We start from the raw sequence: 23,926 nt of genomic DNA, 5'->3' as shown, positions 1-23,926 counted from the left end.
GCACTCAGCTAGTAAACACTTATTTCCTTATAGAGAAGTTAGTTTTTTAAAAATATGAGATATAATTACCAAGGACTTAATGATTCCCTTAATTAAAATATGGGACAGCCAGAAAAACTGGAAGGTATAGTCGCAGGAGGGCACTGAAGATACTAGAAACAGTAAAGATAGGGGTAATACAGGGGTGGGCAATAGGGAGAGAGAGGGAGGGAAACAAGAGAAAAAAATAAAAAATACGTTAAATTGACACAAAAATGAACAGTTATTTTCTGATGATAAGGTATACAGTAATGTCTTCGTCTTGACTGATATGCACTGTATTCGTGCTGGGATAAATTATAATAAGTAAGTAATAAACTGAAAAATGTATGGGACAGCAATTAATGAATGACTGCTTTTTAAAGACTTTCATGTAGAGCTATGTTGGAAAAAAATATCAGCCCTCCTAATTAGTTGAGACCCACAAAGCAAGACCAGGAAGTCGATCTGTCCATTGGTACAAACGGTTGGAGAGCAACACTAGTAAATAAGCACACAGTCACATTTGCAGTCTCAATGTATTTTTCACAAATGTAGTGTTTAAGTTAATTACACAGCAACACTAAACAGAAGTTGCTTTCAGTAGATGATTCAAAATGGCAAATATTTTATTTTGTTAGTTAGTATGATCTTTGAGCCTACCACTGCTGCTATAGGCGGGCTGCAATGAAATCAGGAGCCTTTTAGAGGCAATGTAAAAGCAACTAGATTGGGGGGCTGGCAGGTGGCGTGCTGGTTAAGAACGCTGGATTCCCACGTGGCTGACTGCGGCTTGAGTCCAGGACCTAGCAGCTTGCTTTCTAACTTTCTCTCTGGTCAAATTAAAATAAATAAACAAAAAAAAAATAATGTAAAAAGTTAAAATTAAAAAATTATGGAAAAAAAAGCAACTGAATTGGAAAGAAGGATGTACAATGGAAGACTTGGAATAAAGCCATTTCTAAAAAGGGGATTAAATTAATCTCGTGGTCTAAGGGTTTGCAGAATTACAAAACATTACATTAACTGGAAGGTTGAAAAAATACTCTATCCCCAGAGATTTGCAGAATTACAAAACATTACATTAATTGGAAGGTTGAAAAAATACTCTATCCCCAGAGTAGGAGAGGAGTCTCCTCATACTTTTTTTTCATGGTCCTTCTGTGGCTGTCAGCTCATATGTCGTCTTTTCCATTATTTTCTGGCAACAGTTCAGCTCTTAGGTCATCATTGACACACTCAGCTTGGTGTAGGTAGAATCATGGTTGTTTGTTTGCTTCTTTTCTTTTTATGCTCTGACCTCCTCCTTCATCTATAGGCTAGCCTGACCATCTTGCCCTCAAGGCACCATATGCAGTTCACTTTGTTTCATTCCTTCTCTACGTTTAGGAAGTTTTCCTACCGGCTTCTATGAGCAAAGATTAATTCACTCATGAAGTCTTTCTGCAGAACTTGATAGCCCACAGGGATGGCTTCCCTTAAACATCTGTAGTGCTTGTCTATGGATAATATCAATTCTACACTAGATTCTGTTACTCGTGTTCTTTCTTGGCTACTCTTTTTCTCTAATGACAAGCTATAAGGAAAGGGGTTACGTGCTTAGAACAAGGTGTGGAATCACACACAGTACCTTCAATACACTCACTCAAGTGTGGTCTCATGTCCTGCTATTTCTACTGCAAGACTTTACATTTTGTTTAAATCCATAGATAGATGTACCTTTCTAAAGGAGGTATCTGAAGCACCATCTTTATTTCCATATTGTATCAGCATGTAAGCACCTGACTGGCAGCAGCACAAGCCTGCTTCCTGTGATAACAATAAAGATGGCAACAACTTCCTCTATCCATACGGATTTTCACAAGGGCTCATCACTAATGTAAGTCGATGAAAAAGACACTCCTAGAAACTAATTTATGAAACATTCACGTTAAAAATCTCTGAAACAGGCCACATGTTAGCGCAGTAGTAATGAAGCTAAACCCGCATGAAGAGGTCCCAGTTTTGCAGCCCCAAGCCTCCTTGTACACACTGGGCACATGTGTGCATGCCTACAATCCAGGCTGGCTGAGGCTCAGGTGGGTCATGGCATGGGGACCCTGCCAGACGTCTCTGTCTCAGAAAAAATGGATGGGTAAACCTTAAAATAAAAAGAAACAAATCACTGGATCATTAAGAGTTTCTACAAGAATTATACCTGAGTGTTTCATTTCTTTGTTTTGTTTTGTTTTTGCTGTTTAGCAGTTCATGAGAAATTTCTTTCATGTACATATAGTTCTGAGTAATAAATGAGAAATCTTCATTCTAACATAACCTAATTAAAAGAAAAAGAATCTTTTCAAAATAAGGAACTCTCGGAGGATAGCTCAATAAATGAGATTCTAGCGTGATATGTATGCCCACATACACTTTTTTCCTAAATAGTATAGCTAAAAGAAAAACAATTACTTGGAGCTGACAGCCTACATTTTTGTTCTTGCTCTGAGGCACAGTAAAAGATACCATTTTCTGTTTCTATTGAAAATGAAAAGTTTATTCTTATGTATTTTTTCCTGTAAACATGCTAAGGACTAGAGCAATTTTGGTCTCTTTCACTCACTCCTCACAGAGCTCTCCTGGAAAGATGAAGCATCTCTTTATCTCCCACAGGTGACCGTGTCTAGTGGAGACGGGGCTAAAATTGATGGCAGCGGCTTTCAATTCTGGGTTTCTGCATCCGACCTTTGTCAACTATCTCTTTTCTTTCCAATTTCCTCATATTGTATATACTTGAACTTGTCTATTCCAATCTGACATTACAGTTTTAAAATAAAAACAAAATGATGTTCTTTGAGTTCATAGGCAGAATGTCAATGTAACATTTAAACAGAATATGGTCTTTTGAATCAAATAAAGCAGAGTTCAAAGTATGACCCTAACCACTCTGTAGCTATGCGACCTTGGGCAGCTTCTCTGTACTTGCTCCCTCATTTGTAACATAGGACAAAGAAAACTTTGCCTCACTTAATCCCCCTTATAGTTCAAAATACATTAAAGCACCCCATACAGGGGCCAGCAGGTGGCATAGTGGTTGTGGTGCTGGACTCCCACTTGGTGGAGACTGATTTGAATCCCAGACCCAGGGGCTGGGCACCTATGCATGTGTGCATGCCCAAAATCCCATGAGAAGAAAGGAGAAGGGATAGTAGTGTGGCCAACCCCCTTGGGGCATGATTTCTTGTTTCCTGTCTCTCTCTGTCTCTCCAGTGAGCACGCATACTCTATAGCAAAAACAAAAAATTTCTAAAAAAAAAAATCCATACAAAGCTAGGAATAACTAATGCTCAATATTTTATTATATAACTATATATCAATAGTAATCACTTTGATGCTTACTGTCATTATTTAAATACTCAGAAATGTTCTGAAGCTTAGATTGTTCCATTAAAAACATAGTGAAACAATAGACATTTCAGAAAATTCCTATTAGAGTTTTAATTCTCTAAATAAAGACAGGAGAGATTAATGGAATCACACCGAGCCACAGATCAGCATTTGGTGAGGCTGTCTACACTGCTGTTTATGCTATAAGCTGTCCCCGGTTCCAGCTTCTATTTCCTCCACAAGTTACATAGTACCCTAAGGGTTAAAATGAGGCAGAGGCTCATCCAGATTTGCCTTAACAGTAAGTACAGCGTTGAGAAGAAGCCATGCTAATCAAAACAGCTCTACAAAATGATTCCAGCATTACTCACCAATTTTTTAAACAATGTAAAATCTATTAGATCCAGTTTTGCATCCAGACCTAGATGAATTTGGCCAAGCTACATTAATTCCATTCTATAGAAAAAAAAAATTTGGCAAATACGAGCTAACGAAAAAGAGGGTATTTTCATCATTCTCTAATATTCTATGCCTATGACTAATAACTATATAAATTGGCCAATAAGAATTATATACCACTAACATAATTTTTTATTCATTTTGCCTAGGAATTTTGGAGCTGACTGGTAAACTAGATATCCATAAACTCATGTGAATAAACTAAAAGTGAACACTATTATGGAGAAGTGGAAAACCAAAAAAAGGATTAACATTCTAATCGTTAAAATATTTTTCCATGTAGTATTTTGAATTACAAATCTTCTTTTGGGCAAAGAATAAGATGAGAGCAGAAGCTTTTTAAAAAGTAAAAGGACAAACATTTTATGCAATCAGGAATTGTCAATACCTTTCCTTATAAATTTATATACAGAAAATCATTGCTGCTGTACAATAAAACTTGGAAAACAATGAGATAATGAGATACATCTTCCTTCAATTATTCTCAGACACATTTTACAACTATCTGCCAAATCTGATAAAATCAATCTGACTTATTATCAGATGTTGCAAGCAATTCTCCAAATAATGTATTTGATGAAATGGAATTTTGGTGTAATTCAATTGAGATAAAAGTTTTACAAGTCTTGAATAGTTTAAGAGTGTTTGGCAGGCTTTATAACTCTTTGAATATAGCACCGTGAACACAAATCCTAGTTCACGTGACCATTTGTTAAAAATGTCAAAAGTTTTCTAAGAAAAGTCTAATCAAAATTCATAGTATGTCAAGAATATCAGGGCAACGTAGCTGTATTTGACAGCTAAGGAATTATTTCACAAATGGATCTAAGCAAAATGAAACCCAGTAATAGCTTTGAACACCATGAGCACTGGAAAACAAAGATAAAAATATTAGGGGAATAAGAAACAGAAAATGAACATTTAATTAAGACCAAGAATATCAGAACTAATTTAAGAAAAAGAATGTTAAAATTTATTCAAATAAGGCCACGACCTCATGAAAATGTCTACATTTCTTTTTTAAAGTCTATTCATTTATCCCCTGAGGAAGAGAAACAGAGAAAGACACATACACACCCAGAGACAGCACTCTCAACAGGGTCTTGATGCCATGATCTACCCCAGCTCAACCAGTCCCGAGCATGTGCGCACACATGCCTTCATCCTTCATCTGAACCAACATCCTTCTCATGTGGGTAAGTCTCACAGAGCATCATGTTTTACCACTGCACCATCATCTAAAGCACTCCCCCAATATCAACATTTATAGATTTATAGTATTTTCTTCAAGTAGTTTTGTTTTACTATAGAAGTATCATAATTGTTTTGTAATTACAATTACATATTTTAATTAATGCAATACCAATCATTAGTTGTCTAGGTTTCAAAAAACTCTAATTTATGATATACTGTTAAACACTCTTCAAATGAGGCAATACTCAGCTTTAATGGATTTGAAAGTTTTTACAATTGACCAGGTGTTAGATAACTTACATGCAAAATGTACTGCATTGAATATATAAATATTATGACAACAAATATAAATAATAGCAAGAATAATCATCATATAATCAATGGAAATACCACAACTACGACTATAAAACATGTTGTCAGAAGAGCAAATGCTGATTAACAAAGGTTATCTGAGTATGGTGGGTCTTTACACAGACTTTCCAAAGTCAGAAGATATTCTTTCTGAACTTTGATTTACTATGACTTTATAAATCATTAAGATTATTTAATAAAAAAGGGAAACCAAGACAGATGAAAGTTAAGTATGAAAAATGCAGGATTTTAAACAATCATAGGGGGATCATATGAATCTTAATATAAGCAATTACCTGGGTATGATGGATTTATATGCTACATAATTAATCTAAAGCTATCTTATTCTAGATCTGTATTTAGTAGAAGCACCTACAACTCAATTAATCAGGACACAAAGAACTCTGTGTTCATAAATGCAAAGTCCAGTTTCACAAAAAAATAATTATCTTAAGAGATTTGGAACAATAAACTAAACCATTTTAGATAGAAACTTTTTAATAAATTATTTATGTGTTATGAAAATAACTCCATGTTTGACAAATAATGCTACGTAAATATTCAATAAGTCGTCCATCTTAAAATATCAGTTATAGGGCCAGTCAGGTGGTGTACTGTTTGGGCAACTGGCTCTCATATGGCTGGCTATACTGTAAAAATCCCAGACCCAGAGACTCCAGAAAAGTGTTGGTTGTGTGCATGTGCCTGCATGCCCAGAATCTTGAGAGGAGAATGGAGAAGAGAATGTGGCATGGTCATTTCTTCTAGGAGATGCTTTCTCACTTTCCCTCTCTCTCTTGCCCCAACAAATGCATGAGCCCTATAGCAAACTAAAATAAATAAATACAAATATCAACAATATTTTCAAGGGAAATAAAAAGAAATTTGGTCCATGGTCCAATAATATGTGATAAAATTCCATACGATATGTTTTAATAATCCAAAATTTGTTTTATAATCCCAATTCTGAAAATTCTACAATAGTACAATGTATTTCATTTAAGCTCTGATCATTCACATAAAATTTATGGAACCTTGAATTATAACTGCACATCTATTGTGCTTGATGCCCATTATCTTATTACTGGCCACTTAATACCACCAACAGGGTCTTTGCCACTTAATCCTCTCCTAACCTCAGTCAGTAAGGATTATGGACATGGGTCTGCATGTACCCAATACATACGAGGAGACCTGGGGACTTGAACCCAGGACCTTCGCATATGGTGTCAGTATCACAGAACACTGCATGGTACTACATTACCACAGCTTGTCTTAAAAAATGGATTTTAAATGTTTTCACCACAAAAAAATAAATAAATATGTGAGGTGATGTATATTTTAATTAGCCATATATTGATTTAGGCATTCCATAAGGGCTAAATTAGGGATAAACATATATTATGTATATAATTTATGTCTCTATAGATTAAACATCATTTTATACACCAGAAATACATGCAATTTTGTCAACTTAAAAATTAAAATAATAAAACCTTTAAAAATAACATGCAGTTACAGAGAAGGCACAACACTCAGCTCTTTAAAATTTTTCAAGCCTTCCCCTTTTGTCTACTACACTTCTCTTCCACCATCTGGTCCTGCCCTACCTGGAATCTCATGCTCTTATCAGTTCTCCCTAGATGTTTATACTTCAACCACCCTGGTCTCCTGCCAGTTTCACACACCACAGGGCCTTAGCACTGGCTAGTCCCTTCCTCCAGATAGTCACCTCTTCCCAGGTTCACGCCCATGCTTTGCCTCCAGACTTAAATGTCATTGTCCCCAAAGCCTTTCCTGGTGATACATCTGAAGTGGCCTCCATATTTACTATTTTCAGCATCAAACTGTTCACTTCTTATTGAAGTGTGTGGTCATATATTTGTTCACTTGTTAATTGTAAGTCTTCCTTCATGAGACTATAAATTTCAGGACAGAACTCACCTGTCCCACCACTCAGCAAAGTCTCTGTGCCCCAGTCAGTATTTAATAAATGTAGAAAAAGTGAATGGGACATGCCAACGAGGGGTTAATTATTTGGGAGTTCACTGCTCATCTCTCTCTCTTTCTCTCTCTTTAGTTTATATTATTCATGATAGAGAGCATTTCTATATCTACGAGGGTGTTGGTAAACCATGTGGGGAGATAGAAAGACAGAAAAAGAGAAAGAAGCGCCCTGAACAGGGCCTCATCACACCGCAATCCCCACTCTCCACCCTTCCAGCTCTGTCATCTTGGGCACCGGCTCACACATCCAGTGTGCTTTTTGTTGTTGTTGTTGTTCTGGAGAGGTTTTTGCTATAAGGCGCGTGCACTCGCCAGACAGACAGAGAGAGACAGAGAGACAGAAAGCGAGAAATCACCCCCCAGGGGGGATGGCCACACCGCAATCCCGTCTCCATTCTCCTCTTGGGATCTTGGGCACGCACGCACACATGCCTGGCGTGAGTTTTAAGCCACCGGGTCCGGGACTCAAACCGAGGTCGACTACATGGGAGTCCAGCGACATAGCCATTAACGCTAACTGCTGGTCCCCATCCAGTGTGCTTTTAAGACAACCAAGAATCTGAACCCACAGCTGGTCACATGGCTTCTAGTACTGCAGTTCAGTTTGTTCCCGACTGTGCCACCAGGCTGGGCCTCTGTCACACTTTCGGAAAAATGTCTTAGCAGTCTAGTCTAGAAAACATGGTGATTTGCATATTGATTTGACGATATTGTGCAATCCATTTTCCTTTTGCTCTCCCAGAAATGCACTGTACTCCTCCTAAAATACAAGTCATGTATTTCTCGATTGTTTTAAAATGTTAGCAGCATTTACATAAAAAAGAATGAGGGTGCTATGTAGGTGCTGATATAAGAATAACTCGAAGATAGAATCTTAATTGAGCAAAGCAGCATTCAGAACAATGCCATCTTTTTGTGACAAATGAAAACTGGGGCTGTGAGGAGATACTGTATACACAAACTGTCTGACAGCTGAGAGAAACTGTGGAAATCTAAAAAAGCTTGGCGAGTGAGGGGCGAGCTCTCCAGGCAGATGGAGAACAGAAACTGAACATTTTCAACGATCGTAGCTTTATCCTTTTTAGTTGTTGAAACATTTTATAATATTAACTGGTTCAAATCACTAGATAGAATTTCAATTAAATTTTAAATATTTTAAAACCAGTCCTTTAATATATCAAGTTTAACAAAATAAAATTTTAATTCTGTAGCTGGGATATGATTTTTTTTAAAAAAAATGTCTGAATAACTATTTGACCTATGCATGAAGTTTACTTAAATGCATTCAGACTGGTCCTGTGGCTTAGTAGTTAATGGAACTGGATCCCTCGTGGCCAATCATGGTAAAATCCTGGCACCCACAGCTTGAAACACACCCTGGGCATGTGGATGTGTGGGCCCCAAATTTCAACAGGATGGAGAAATAGAGGAAAAGGGCTTGCAGCATGACCATATCCTACTGGGAGATGTTCTCTCTCTCTCTCTCTCTCTCTCTCTGTCTGTCTCTCTCTCTCTCTAGCAAGAGCATGAACCCTCTATCAAATTTTAAAAAGTAATAGTAAAAAATAAATGGAAACAAATGCATCCATATAGTCTGCTAATACAATAGGTCAGTTCCCCTGCCGTCTCATCAAGGAAAATTGTTCAAGTTATGTGGACCTCACTTTTCTACCAAAAGGTTCTTCAAAAGGTCTTCAAAACTGTGTATCATCCCCCTTGTTCTATCCTTTTTCCTCTCTGATCTCACATTTTACGACTCTTCTCATCCCATACTCAACTCTAGGTTTTCTTGCCTCCTGGCTAGTTCTTGACTTGCCAAGTGTGTTTCCATGGGGACTGTTTCCAACAGTGCCTCACATACTCAATGTTTAATAAGTATTTGCTGAATAAATAAATAGTGAATAAAATGCAATGTACCCAAAGCAGAACTCATTTCTCCTCACTCTCTGCCAGTGCCTCAAACTCACCATCATACAGCTTATGCTTTTCTTACACCCTATCTCTAGGAAGATTATGATCATTCAAGTTCAAATTCTAGGTGTCATAACTTTCTCCCATTCCACTTCTATGCCTCTAATCAGTCACCGGTTTTGTCAATTCCCTCTCCTCACTAGTTCTTCAGACCTTCTTCTCACTTCCATTTCGCCTTTGACTTTCATCCTTTCTCACACGGTCTGGGGCAACAGCTAACTGCCATGTGTCACCACTCCTCAGCACAAGAGCCTTCAATGCACCCTTCCTTGCTGTAGCCTTGACGAGGTCATCTGACCACAGTGCTCACCTACCTTTACTCTTCAAGTCTCCCAATTATCTACAGAACTGACTGTCACCTGATTGCTTATTAGAATCACCCAGAAATATTTTTAACAATAGTAGGAAGGGACTCCACTCTAGGCCAATAACATCACTCCGCCACCAGTGAATATAAGAACCAACTATTGGGGGCAGCAGGTGGCATAGTGGTTAAGGTGCTGGACTCCCACATGGCCAACCATGGTCTGAATCCCCATGGTCTGAATCCTAAACCCAGGAGCTTGAAACTCATGCCAGTCATGTGTGTGTACATGCCAAAATCCCAAGAGGAGAACAGAAGAGAAGGGATTGTGATATGGCTATCCTCCTGTCACTGTCTCTCTCTGGCAATGCACACATCCTATGGCAAAAACCTTAAAAACAAAACAAAAATCAAATCAAACAAACAAAAAAACCTAATCTATTACAATGTACAACCTAAAACTTCAAGCATGATACACAGGCCCTTCATAATTGGGTTCTGTCTATACCTTTTGAACCTCATTTCTCCTGCCTCCAGATGAAAACCAGACCATGAGAAAACATACAGTTAAGAATAGTGGCTTTATATTCACTGTCTTAAAGTTCAGTAACTATTTAAAACAGATGAGGTCAGACAATGACAGAAATGTATAAGTGTTGATTCACCAAAAGGAAAACAAACAAAAAGCAATTTCTAATGGAAAAAAAGAGTATTTAATTGGTAATACATGACACAAATGTTAACATCCTTAAACAAAACTCTAAGAAATCACTAACACAGACTAACATGACAAGGAAAGTCGGACAAAAAGGGATAGAGAAAATGAAATTCCACCAATGACTCATAAGATAATATGTGAAGGTGACCTAGTGTAACCTTAACAGAAGTAAAAAGTAATTTCTCTGTAACATTACATCATTCTTGATTAAAAACACTGAAGTCTAATTTTTTTCATTTTAGTGAAGTGGGAGAACTTTCAAACCCTGGGAGAAGTGACTCCAACTAGGGGAAAATTTACTAAAAGTGCAGTTTTTTCGTGTACTCTCACCACGGCAGATACAGTTCAAGGCAATTGTTCCAACAAAGTAGATAGACAAAGTAATTTTTAAGAAACAGTCTTGGGGGCCAGCAGGTGGCATGATGGTTAAGGCACTGGACACTCCCACTGGCCGACTGCAGTTCGAGTTCTGGACCTGGTGGCTTGCTTTCTCACTTTCCCTCTGTGTGTGTGTGTGTGTGTGTGTGTGTGTGTGTGTGTGTAGTCAAATTAAAACAAATTAATGAATAAATAAATAATTATTTATAAAAAAGAAAGAAATAGTCTTACAGTAGGGGCCAGCTGGAAGTGCAGTACCAATGCACTTGGCTGAGATGCTGGACCCACGTGGGAAAGACCAGGGTTAAGATCCCAGGGCCCTCCTGTGCCCACCACATGCACACAACATGGCTGTGATCCAGGCTGGCTGAGGCTGGGGCCAGGCTATGACTTGCGAACCTCATTGGAGTTATATGTCTCTCTTTCTGTTTCTCTCATGAAAGAAATTAATGAACTTTAAAAAACAGATTGAATATTTAAATACACAAAGTCAATAAAATAATCTACATCATTGCCATGTTAGTGTAATCTGTGACATTTTACACAACACCCACGCTACAGGCCTGCCCTGCAGGAGATTCTGTTATAGTGGGTCAAGGGTGGTGTCCAGCAACAGAACTTTTTCTAAGTTCTCCAGAGGATTCCCTTGTGAAGTCAGAGGAGAGGACCACCATATCAGTACCTTCCTTACTACAGCAAACCCATCTTACAAAAAGAAATCACTATCCAGTCCTTTCAAACCAACATTATCTCATTTCCATACAGGGGAAAAAATACCAACACTGTAAGCCATAAAACGTTAACAAAAGTTCACACACAGAGCTTTTGCATGTCAAACATTATTCTATGGCTTTTGTAATACACTGACCTTTTTACTCCTCGCAATGGCTGTGTAAGGTTGGCACTATCTTTTTTTTTTTTTTTTTTTTGGAAAGGTTTTTGCTATATGGCTCATGCACTCGCCAGAAAGACAGAGAGAGACAGAGAAACAGAAAGTGAGAAATCACCTCCCAGGGGGGGATGGCCACGCCACAATCCCTTCTCGGGATCTTGGGCATGCACCCACGTGTGCCTGGGGTGAGTCCAAGTCTGGGACTTGAACTGCGTTTGACTACATGGGAGTCCAGCAATATAGACATTACACCAATTGCTGGTCCCAGGTTGGCATCATCTTATGCCATCCTGCTTCTGCAAAAATAGCTAACAGTTGTGGAACGCTTATTAGTGCTAGACATGACTCTGAATGTTGCTATATACATTAACTAACTTCATCTTCACAACACTTCCATGAAGTAAGTACTATTATTATTATACACATGGGATAGAAGAGGCTTCTAAGGCACAGAAGGTTAAGTAACTTGTCTAAGGTCACACAGCTAGTGAATGGCCAAACTGAGATTTGAAGGTAGGTAGTCTAGCTCATTTGATTAAAATAAAATCCTAGTAATTTGTTGTATGCAACAGATTTAATATATAACAAAATGTACTCGTATATAACAAAATTTACAAAAAGGAGGGTGTTCATTTTTCTCTTCTTTAAGGGACAGTAATACAAAAAAGAGAAAGAAACCAACTTAATAACAATGAAATAAGAATACTTCTAACTCAGTTCTGAAGCAAGTACTACTATTGGACCCTAAGGAGATTTCATTTCTTAGAATGAAAAAAAAAAAAAAAAGGAAAAAAAAAACTTTAGGAAGGATGATGAAGACGGGAAACCCAACTGTTTATCAAACTGGAAAGAAGAAAAATTAGAAGCCTGACTATCTGTGCATTCTATCAGGACAAGGAAAGCAGATGTGTTATTATCTGCTAAGAGAAAGTGTTTAATAAGTGTTATCTCAGCAAACAAACTCAAGTAGCAAACGGCGGTGCACTTGACCATAACTGCATTGTCTCCAAGTTGAATTCCTTTTCCAGAATTCCAATTCCAGCCCTTCTGTGCTGGAACTCTGGCTCGGACTGAGGGGACTCCTTAGAAACACGCGGCCGAACCATGTCATTGTGCTCATTACTGAAGTGTGCTGAGGGTGTGACCTGCATACCCCTTAGAGCTCCTTTCTGATTTATGGGGGAGATTTCTTTTAGAGGTCAGCATCAACGTAAGCAAGGTTATTTTTAACACTAGAAAAACAGAAGCCCAACATGTGTTTTTATGATTTGATGATATTTTTTGCACATTTTGTTTTTTCCTCTGAAATTTTCACCTTGAAATTTTATTGTCTTACATATTATTTTTATTAATATGTAAATTTATTTAAAGCACCTCATTTTGAGGTACAGGAATTCTATAAATAAACAAAGAGCTTTACAATAAAAATGAAACTGAACAGGATAAAAAGTTCAGATACCACTGACTAAAGAATGAAGGACACAGCTTTCGAAATTATAAATGATAAGTAAAAGATTTTTTTATCTTAAACATTAAGAAATCCATTTCAGGGAATAGCAGGTGGCAGAGTGATTAAGGTGCTGAACTCCCACATAGCTGAGCACAGTTCAAGACCCAGACCAGCCACGTGCACATATGTGTGTATGTGTGTATGTACACGCATGCCCAAAATCCTGAGAGGAGACTGGAAGAGAAGGGACTGCAGCATGGCTATCCCCTCTAGGGGGGTGATTTCTCACTTTCTGTCTCCTGTGAGCACACATGCCCGATAGCAAAAATCTCTACCAAAAAAAAGAAGAAAAAAAAAAAAAGAAATCTATTTCATTCAATTAGTTCCAAAATACTGCATGTGAATGTTTTAAAATTAAATTGTAAATTAACTAAAATATACATATTCACGTACATATATAATTGAAATAAATCTATTTCAGTTCATTTACAAACTTGCAGCATACTTATTATACTATAAATGTCCAACACCTTTCCAAGACAGTTTCATTCATTTTTACTGTAATGCTACTTATTTACAGAATTTCTACACCTTGGAAATGGACTCAAACTGATTTATATATAGTATGACTCTAATAGAGTGTTGTTTCATGACTAGGACAATAAAGAAAGAGAATTTTAGAACTGGGAGGAACTGCAACCCTTCAATTGTTCAGTTTACTGTTTATTTATCATTCGATAAAATCAAATAATTACTCATATGACTCAACATACTGATTTTTTTCTAATCGTAATGAAGTTTGGTTTTGAAATGCCTCCCTCATTAAAAGTTATACCTGTATGCAAATCAAAATAAATGTAATATAATTATATAGCAGGATACATTTATTTGATTTTTGAGCACTAATTCACTAGGTAGAAGGAAACTGAAATAAAGTTTCTCAAACCATAGCCTTTTGAAGGCCAGGGCAAAGGAAAAAGTAGCAAATTGATGGAACTTTTTCACAAAGTTAGAATTAAAGGGGAAAAGTCTTTAAAGTTTTTAAACTAATATGAATATTTATGTTATCATGGAGGTTATTTCAAATTGACTAGAAGAATTAGAAGAATCTTTCGATTTTTTTTAAGTTTTTTTTGTTTTGTTTTGTTTTTTTGTTTGTTTGTTTGTTTTTATCATAAGGCATGTGCACTCACTGGAGAGAAGAGAGACTAAAAGATGCAGAGAGAGTAAGAAGTCACCCCCTAGCAGGGACAGTCATCCTGCAATTCCTTCTCTCCATTCTCCTTTCGGGATTTTGGGCACGTATGCACATGTGCCCACTGTGCTTTTCAAGCCACCAGGTCCGGGACATGAACTGCAATTTGGCCATGTGGGAATACAGCACCTTAATTAACATACCACCTGCTGATCTTGGCATTTTTTTTAAGAATTATTTTATTTAACTTTATTTATTTACTCACTTATTTTCATTTGACCAGAGAAGGACAGAGTGAGAGAGAGAGAGGGAAAGCGAGAAAGCAAGGCACCAGGACTGAAGCCATAGTCGACCATGTGGAAGTCAAGCGCCCTTAACCACCATACCACCTGCTGGCTGCAGACCCTGGCATCTCTTAAATTTAACATTTTTCACAATTGTTGGAAAGGAAGTCATCTTCTTAGAAAGCGTGAACAGTCACAATTGAGGTGATAAGGCATCAGTTAGTAATGAAAATGAACTAACTACACCAATATACGTAAAAACCATATTATGCTTCTCCATCAACACGAAATGTAATTTTATTCCATACAATGAAGAAAACTGTGTGGCAGCAAAGAAATTTCAGAAAATCAATGCATGATGATTTCATCTGACAAGTGGGATGAGGGTGGGAAGAGTAGGTGTGAGCTTACTGCTTTTAGTAAAGTTAAAAACTAATTGTGCCTGAAGCAGACCAAGAAAAGAATTCTAAAAGACTGAAATTTAGATCTAAGGCCCAGCACTATATTTTTTCCATACATATTTTTGACACATAAACCACATTCATGATAGCACAAAATTGGCAGTAGAAAAGAGCAAAGTTGAGAGAAATAGGAAGAAGCTATGAAGGATGTGCAATAGCCCTTGAAGAATGACACAAATATTTTAACCTTAATAAATATATTATTAAGAACTCACATACAATTTAATTTGTTATGGTATAGCTCTCTGGTACTTCTTATAAGCCCAGAAAAATACTTCTAGAACATCACTCTTTGTGAAATAATGGAATATTTTCTTGGGTAGACTTTAAGGGACCAAGATTGAACATACGACATTCTGGTGAGAAGTTAACTCTTAAGGAGTATAATAAAAATCTGTTTAGTCATAGAAAATGGTTCCTTAAAACTACAGAGAAGTAGTCTTACCAATATAGAAGTCTGGTTTTTATGAAACAACATATATTTGAATGAAAGAGAGTCTTCAGTTCCATTTTACTGAAAACCTTAAAATGATTAGCACGAACTATTTTTAAGTATAAACTATTCTTAAGTAGTTTCTTAAATAGCTTGTATTAAAGAATAGTTCATGTTCTTAACAGAATCTTATCTTTTTTAAGTTTAATTCATGAGTGAATGAGAGACAGAAAGAAATCACCCCATGGGGCCAGCAGTTAGCATAATGGCTATGTCACTGGACTCCCACGTAGTCGACCACGGTTCGCGTCCCGGACCCGGTGGCTTAAAACTCACGCCAGGTGCATGTGCGTGCATGCCCGAGATCCCAAGAGGAGAATGGAGGAGAAGGGATTGCAGTGTGGCCATCCTCCCTGAGGGCTATTTCTTGCTTTCTATCTCTCTGTCTCTCTCTGTCTGTCTGGCAAGTGCACGCACCCTATAGCAAAAACCTCTCCAAAAAAAAAAAAAGAGAAATCACCCAACAAGGTCCTGATGCCACAATCCACCCCTATACCCAGGCTGCCCTCCATAATGGGCACTTGCCTGCCCTATACGCAGGTTGCCCCCCATAATGGGCACTTGCCTGCCTGGTGTACCTGGAGAGCTATCCAAACATGAACCTCCCATATGAGTCAGGCTTGAAGAATGTTGCATTTTACCCCTGCACCACTTTCCAGCTCCTAAAATGATTCTTAGGAAGGTAAAATTCAAAACTCTTTCATAGGTAGAACTATCATTAGAATAAAATCAACTTAATGCTTGAATAAAAGTAATCTTGCTAAAAAAAAAAAAAAGTCCCAATTCTGATAATACATACACTGAACACAAATGGATAAACAATCTTTAACAGTGAAGAGGTTTGTTTTTTTTTTTGTCATTTACTAAAAAAGTATCTATGGTAAATGAAGTATAATCATCTCAGATAATACACAATTTGAAAGACAGCTCTTTGGTAACTTCTTTAACATACATATCTCATTCTCACTGGAACAGAACTTCCTTTTCTACAGAATATTTTCAAGGAATGTGTAATAGGTGGGTTGTCTGGTTTAAAAGATCAACACTTTCATGCCTGTTTGAGGCAGGCAGTTAAAATAAAAGTACAAGGACAGCCTGGTGTACGATAGGACATAAAAGGAGCTAAAGATTGCCTGTCTCTGCTAAAGGCATCAAACAAAAACAAAAACACAAGCAAAAGCCTTAAAATGCTCCCTGTGCCAAACAATGTTCAAGAGCCATATGCAGCTTCCTCAGCTGCCAGATTGCAGCTCTAGAAAAACAGTAGCCAAGAGAGAGCTCAACCAACAGTGTGAGATGCCAGGAAATCCTAACACAGAGTGATCAGAATAGAATGATGTTTTTCATGAGCACATTTTAGTTAGCAATCTTCACTAACAAACTTGGAGATATAAAGGAGGCCAAACCCAGCAATCCACAGAGACTGCTAGTGATCGACATCTGCCATGACGGCCTTGAAAAGTCGATGTTTCAACCCAAGTGAGAATAGGAGAATCCCAATTCAGACTCTCCAAAAAATCCTCAGGCTCCCAGAGAACCCTTCTGTCTGAGGCTCACCAGAAACTAAAGACGTCTTTATTGCGATGTGGTCAGGCCATCTTGGGGTCTTAACTGAGATCTGGGCACATCCTAGGGTCTCTTGGGATAGCAGGTCTGGCTGGTCGTGATCGCATTAATTTACTGAGAAGCAGATGAAAACCAGTGCATATCAAAATACATTTGTAATATATTTTATTTATCATTAAAGATAAGAGAAAAGAAAAGAAACAGCCAGGGGAGAGGACAGAGAGAGAGCAAGAGGCCAATAGACCCTGCATACTGATATTCCCCTGGACCACCATGACCCTATGGTGAGGAGACTCTGAAGCTACATACACACCATGGGCTCAGACTATGAGGAACATGGAGAGGAGATGGCAGCTACCTTGAAAGACAAGCTCCTGGGTGTTCCTGTAAGTTGACTGCCGAATGGGAAACTACTGACTTCTTTTCCTGCAGAAGATTTCAGAGAAACTCAGAAAAGGCTGCCATCATTCTGGCGACTAATCTAGAAACATGTACAGTCATGTTTTTCTTTATGTAATAGATCTACCAGGACTTCTTTAAAAATGTACATTAGTGACCTGTTAAATAATATTTTCCACACAACCTCCCTAAGATCAGATATTTAATGTGATATACACAGACTGAAGCAAATATGTGCAATGAGTTTTCTGAAACAGAAATCCATGTTTCATAGTAAGCTTTACTAATATTGGTCTCCTTGTAGTTCTAAAATACGGCAACGCATCGATTTCTTACTCTTATTTAAGACTGGTTAAAAAAAAAATCTTAAATTCTCTAAATGAAGAGTTCATTAGTCTGACCTTTTTATAGAGATGAATTGCCCATTGTTAACATATAAATCCTGTGAATCCACATTATACAATATATAAGTCATCTCTACAGTACTAGAACAGTAAGAGCTAATATCTATTAACAGCACACTATGTGTCAGACACGATAGGGCATGGATCACCACACCATTTTACTTACTTTTCCCCAAAAGTTATAAGGGAGACATTATTACAATCTCCATTTTCAGTTTAATTAAACAAGGCTTGAAACAGTAACTTGGAAAAGCAAGGAAGCTAGTAAGTGGCAGAATGGTGACTCAGGTCCCAGCTCAAGCCATCCCATGCCTGTCTGTCTTTCCGACTCTCTTTTCACAATGCATTCTCAACTGTATATGTAACACAGAGAACGTAGACTTCAATTTAGCAGTAAAGAGAAATATTAGACGGTTCCTAGGTTTTACCAAAATATACTTAATGATCAAAGAAATTTACACATTCTATATATTTTAATGATTCTTTTTCCAATTCTCTTCCTATAGTTCTGCAAGTCTGGTCACCATTTTTAAAAGATAATATTTCATTAAGAATATCTCATCTATTTGAACTCAAAAATCGTAAGTATACGTCCATAAAAGTGCTCTCAGAAAGAACTCTTATTTAAGAGGAAATGCTGAACAAATCCCTAAAATTCGTGAAAGATACACATAAGAAAATTTAATTTTTTTTTTAAATTCTGTCACAGATAGTTCTATTCAAAGAAATGTGAAAGCAAAACTGATGATCAGTTTCATAGTTTTTTCTAAGGTCAGATGTGAAATTTCCACCCTTACTGAGAGTGCCAAAGAAGAATGGGATAGATTCTGTCTGATTCGAACAGTATCAAGTATGGACATCACTTTGACTATCCTAAAACACAAACCAGAAAATGATGTACGGGATCTGCACATGTCATACCCTCGTTTACTTGTGCCTGAGTTGACCTATTTAGGTGTCTCATGAAACATAGACACATTCTAATATTAAAATTCTCTGATATAATTTCCCCGTGTATTCTTCTTTACTAATTTTATTAATGGATACTTGACACTGGTAGTAAAAGTTTTCCTCACTCCTCTAAGTAAGACACTGAGACTTTATATTAAGGTTCAATCAATGCCTCCTTTAAAATAACCACTGTTAAAATAACTTCTTCGTAGACTAAAATTCCAAAACAGTAAACTCTATATAAAAGCTTAGCAAAATATAAAGTTAACATTCTAACGCTACGAAAAAATGTTGAAATGATTTGTTTTATACAGATTCTAAAGTCAGTGATGGGTGAGTGTCAGTCTAAATTCAAATGTATTTTGAAAAATTACTGGAAATGTGTTCACCAAGTTACAAACGTAAGACTTAGAGTTTCTTATTTGTCTCTTACATCAGTTAATACAAGATATAAGATTCCACTTATTCTAACAGAGAGGGTGCACATCTATAGCTTATCTTCACTTTACCCAGAACAAATGCCCATATAATAAATGTTAAATCAATCGTTAAGCTTGTAGGTCATTTGAGCATGTTTTACTCTCTAACAGAAATGAGTAGACTGTGAGGTGATCCTTCCTAGAAGAATCAATTCAAATTTGAAGGGAAGGACATTTAAACAAAACATTTGTTAAAACTTTATATCTGATGTTAAGACAATAAAACTGTAAATAAGACATAATAATTTTTCATATTTATGGTTAATTACAGATGAGTTTATTTTTACTCATCCATACACAGTAAATGCTGTCAAATAATACGTCACATAAACAAAATCAATGGAATATGTGTCCCATATTGAATATTTATATTGTCTTTCAGTTTTATATTAAGTGAAGAAAAAGAAATGTTTAGTGTTTCATTTGTTTTAAAATACCTACCTTAAAAACTATAATGTATTTGCATAAATGTTAATTCTAAAAGATAGTTATAAAATAGTTTCTTGAAATAAAAATTACTATTATCAAAAAGAATTAGCTATGCAATTATTTTTAATTTGCATAATATACTCCAAATAACCAGTTACCAATAATTTTCATTTCCTGTAATAAATACACAAAATATTTATAGGAAGTGTAAAGACCCCAAAGTATACAAAGAAAGTAAAATGAACTAAACTGGACTTATACTTCTAAAAGGAAAATAAATGGAACTCTCTAACTTTTAGGTCTAGTGACTTCACAGAGATTATATTTTCATAAAATGTTTCTTCTAAACTACATGACATAAAATATTTGAAAAGATAAGCAAATGAATTGAGATATAAATTACAAGGCACAAATACCAAAGGCTGAAATATAAACTCTAACCACTTGAAAACCTACCTACACTAAAAACTGCATATATTATTCAAATGTTAAATCAATTTTTAGTGACATTATCTCATGATATATATTTTAAATAAAATGTATTTTATTTTAAAATGAATTTCTGAAGGAAAAAGAACCAATGTATTACTGCAATAAAACTACAGTTCATAACTCAAGATATTTAAATAATGGATGCTATTCAGAAAATGGCATAAAAGGAGACATTAAACAAACTCTAGGGAACCAGTGAAAATATTAAGCAGTTAAGTAACATCTTCAAATATTTTTTCCAGTAAACTCGTTTAGTTGCCTATAAAATTATCAAGTGGAGTGGTTAAAATTTTATTCATAGATCTATTATAAGTGATGCATTGTAAGTTAACTTTTCCTATACTTTTCCAAAGCATGTCAACTTTCCTCATGAAAATCTTTAACGACACATCAGATGTTAACTGTTTGAAAACAGAGATGCCAACACAAACCTCACTTAAAAAAATAATAATAGCAAATGTGAAGAGCAACAGCAGGAGAGAATACACTTTGTCGTCTTGTTAGAGAGCAGCAAATGTGAAAAGCTACAGCGGGAGAGAATACACTTTGTCGTCTTGTTAGAGAAGAAAATGGATATACAAGTATTAATATTAAACACCAAGAAAGCGAATAAAGGGACACAGCAGCTCCCAGAGATATGTCCATACAACAGGCAGCTGCTGAAAGTCACAGGTCATGCTAGTAACACAGCTTTAGGTTCAGTAAGAAAGGTATGTCCCACTATCACTCTTGTACTCATGAAGAGCTACCATCATCATTTTCAAGAAAATATGAAGAATATTAAACCCCAAGAAAGCCAATAAAGGGGACACAGCAGCTCCCAGAGATATGACCATACACACAGGCAGCTGCTGAAAGCCACAGGTCATGCTAGTAACACAGCTTTAGGTTCAGTAAGAAAGGTATGTCCCACTATCACTCTTGTACTCATGAAGAGCTACCATCATCATTTTCAAGAAAATATGAAGATAAAAACAACTAAATTGAATCCCTGCTCCAGCCCGTAAATTGGCATGCATCTCTAATTTGTGAGCATTTCATCACAGCTCAAGGCTTACCTCATAAGACCAGACACACTGAGTCCCACCAAAACGGCGAACACATCTTCCTACTTCCACGTCCTCGTGAGTGGTGTACATTTCTCTGAGGCATTCTCCGATGTGTGGCACCATCCTCCGGAGGACTTCTCGACTGAAGATCATGCCAGGTCCTCCCATGCAGAAGTTCTCCCCGGGCTCCAACCCCAGCTTTCCAAGCTCTTCAATATTTCCCAGACCAGTCTGTCCCAGATAGAGAGGTTTGCTGCTATTCAGTGACCTAAGAAACTCTTCTAACTTGTCACCTATGAAGAGAAAGGCAAGGATCAGTACTTTTCCTTAATCATTTACGATGTACGAAGGGACGGAACAATGTTACGCTTAAACTTCTCGTAAATCTTATATATTTGCAAAGACAAAAAACCTCTTTCAATATTCTATTATTTCAAATGCTAATTTATAGTTAGTAACTAAATCATAATAACATTTTATCAACCTCCAGTTACAGTCACTTTAGTAGTCTAAAACCTTAGCAAGTTCAACATCATCGGGTTTTCTACAAAAGGAGAAAAAAATGGGAGAGGCTTTTAATATATTTAAAATAACAATGAAGTCTCAGAAATATCAAATTAAATATTGATAATTAACACTATTTTGGCATATTCTTAATACCCAATAATTACCTTCTTTCCCTGATTATTGGCTTAGTTTATTGTTTTACTGGTAACAAACTTCAGTCATAGACAACCCCTATTGTTTTGGAAGGTGTTTAAATCAAAATGTCTTGAACTGAACTTGAAAAAGCACACTTTTAGAAAATTCAACATTTTTTGAAGAATGCAACTGGTTTCATTTATAGTTTGTAAGTTTATCAGGAAAAACAATCTTAGAATAAAATTCTGTAGCTGAAACAGTTCAAAAGCATCTTGTATTCCTGAAAGTGATACCTTGGATTAAAGAGACGTCAGTATCTTCACTATCATTTTTGACGAGCATGGCATTTGCAGTCATCTTGATCCCATGCCTATGCCCCAGATCTTAATGAGTTTTAGTTAGCTATTACTAGCGTCTTTATACCACAAGAATTTCATTTTTAGTAGAAAAGTCAAGAACAGGACATTTCAAGGTTCTGAAGGACCACCTTTCACAGCATTAAAACAAAGGGCAGAAGAAGGGCTACACATGCACTTCAGGAAATCCCTGCACAGTGGGGCAGATTTATACCAGGAAGCCTTTCCGATTTCAAACCTTTGTAATGAGATGCCGAAGATAGGAGGGACTGTAAGGTAATGGAGGGATTTTTTTTCTTTGAATCAGTCCTAAAGAGCACCTCTCAGAAATACAGTCATCATCTTGGTATCCAGTCATCCTATTTCCTATTCCAACCATCCCCACAGTGATGTCCTTCCTCCCAAACCGAATCCCAGAAGTCTCTATTAATGCTATGCTATCTCCTCACACCAAAATGAGCCATTTTTCCCCTTTGCATTACATATAATACTATTGTACCTGGATCTGGAGGAAGCAAGGAGGCTACAAGTAGAGAGGCATAAACTAAGGGAGGACTGCCCACCTTCGGCCATCGCTAGGCAACGTGGAAAGCACAGAGGAAGCCCTCGCTTAGTACAATCCTGCTACTTCCCTTTCTTCCCTCTCCAACTATCAACTAGCGGCACTGGAGACATGTATGCCTGTGCTCTAAGGAACTTCAATCCGCAGAGTTCAGAAACTCTCTGGCCAGAGCCACCCACAGTCAGGGGAAAGGACCGCGCTGCTTTTAAAACTGAAAAGAAAGTTTTCTGGTACTGTGGCGGCGTGTGGTTCTAGGAAGGACTTCCAGGCTCGGCTTTTCGCCGCAGCCAGCCACCGAGACGCACCGGCCAGGATGCGATGGCAGTGCGCGCTAGCCCAGCCTGGGGCCCCCGGGTCTGGATAACGGGGGAGGGGGGGGCTTTCCCATCTTCCTGACTATACCGCATGGAATGAGAGGGGCGTCGGGGTGGCGGCAGTGAGGACTTGGTGCTGCACAGGCAAGGCTGGAAGGAACCGCGCGCTGGGGCGGCGGGTGCTCAAGGACTCCCTGCGTGTGGCGGGTCGTGCGAAAGGGAAGGACACGCGCAGGGAAGGAGCCAGACATTAAAAATAATTCCTCAATCTCAACAGTTCCGAAACTGCGCTAGTTGGAACAAAAGAGCAACGGAATAAAGCAAGAACGTCCCCACACTGGCTCTAGCCTGCATGCGCGGTCTTTCCTTCCTCCACGGCGGACACGCCCCTCTGGACCGATCTGGTTAACTACCATTGCCGGCTCCTTCCGAGGACGGCAGAAGAGGAATGGCCTTTGGTTTCGCTCTGAGGTCCCTTTCCGCACCTCTCCCACGCGGAAAAGAGTAGGGAAAAGCGTTGGCCAGAAACGAGAACAGCATGACCGGGGAAGGTGAATAAAGCCGGGCAGGTGTGAGGAGGGTCCCGATTGCCGGCGAAGAGGAGGAGCGGGCTAGGAAAGGTGGGCAGATTCGAGGGGTGGGGACAGCGGGCCGGGGACTGCGGGGACCCGGAGCACGTGCTGGCGGAGGCAGCAGTGGGGGTGCGCAGGAGCTGGGGGCAGCTGCAGGGGGTCGGGGGGGCGGG

General features: G+C 37.8%; 1 protein-coding gene across 1 annotated transcript in view; it reads right to left on the bottom strand.

Moving 5' to 3' along the window:
- Positions 1 to 22,306, bottom strand: part of CHSY3 (chondroitin sulfate synthase 3) — a 331,984-nt gene extending 309,678 nt beyond the window's left edge. Inside the window, exons 1-2 of the mRNA XM_027775293.1 lie at positions 22,243 to 22,306; positions 21,317 to 21,600 (exon numbers count right to left, since the gene is read on the bottom strand). Coding sequence (XP_027631094.1) covers positions 21,317 to 21,600; positions 22,243 to 22,306 — 348 coding nt within the window. The remainder of the gene's footprint in view (positions 1 to 21,316; positions 21,601 to 22,242) is intronic.
- Between the last annotated feature and the right edge of the window lie 1,620 nt (positions 22,307 to 23,926).

This window comes from Tupaia chinensis, unplaced genomic scaffold (assembly GCF_000334495.1).
Source record: "Tupaia chinensis unplaced genomic scaffold, TupChi_1.0 Scaffold000541_1, whole genome shotgun sequence".
In the NCBI taxonomy this organism is placed as follows: Eukaryota; Metazoa; Chordata; class Mammalia; order Scandentia; family Tupaiidae; genus Tupaia; species Tupaia belangeri.
The sequence above is the reverse complement of the archived record's forward strand: the minus strand, read 5'-3'. Positions and strand labels throughout refer to the sequence as shown.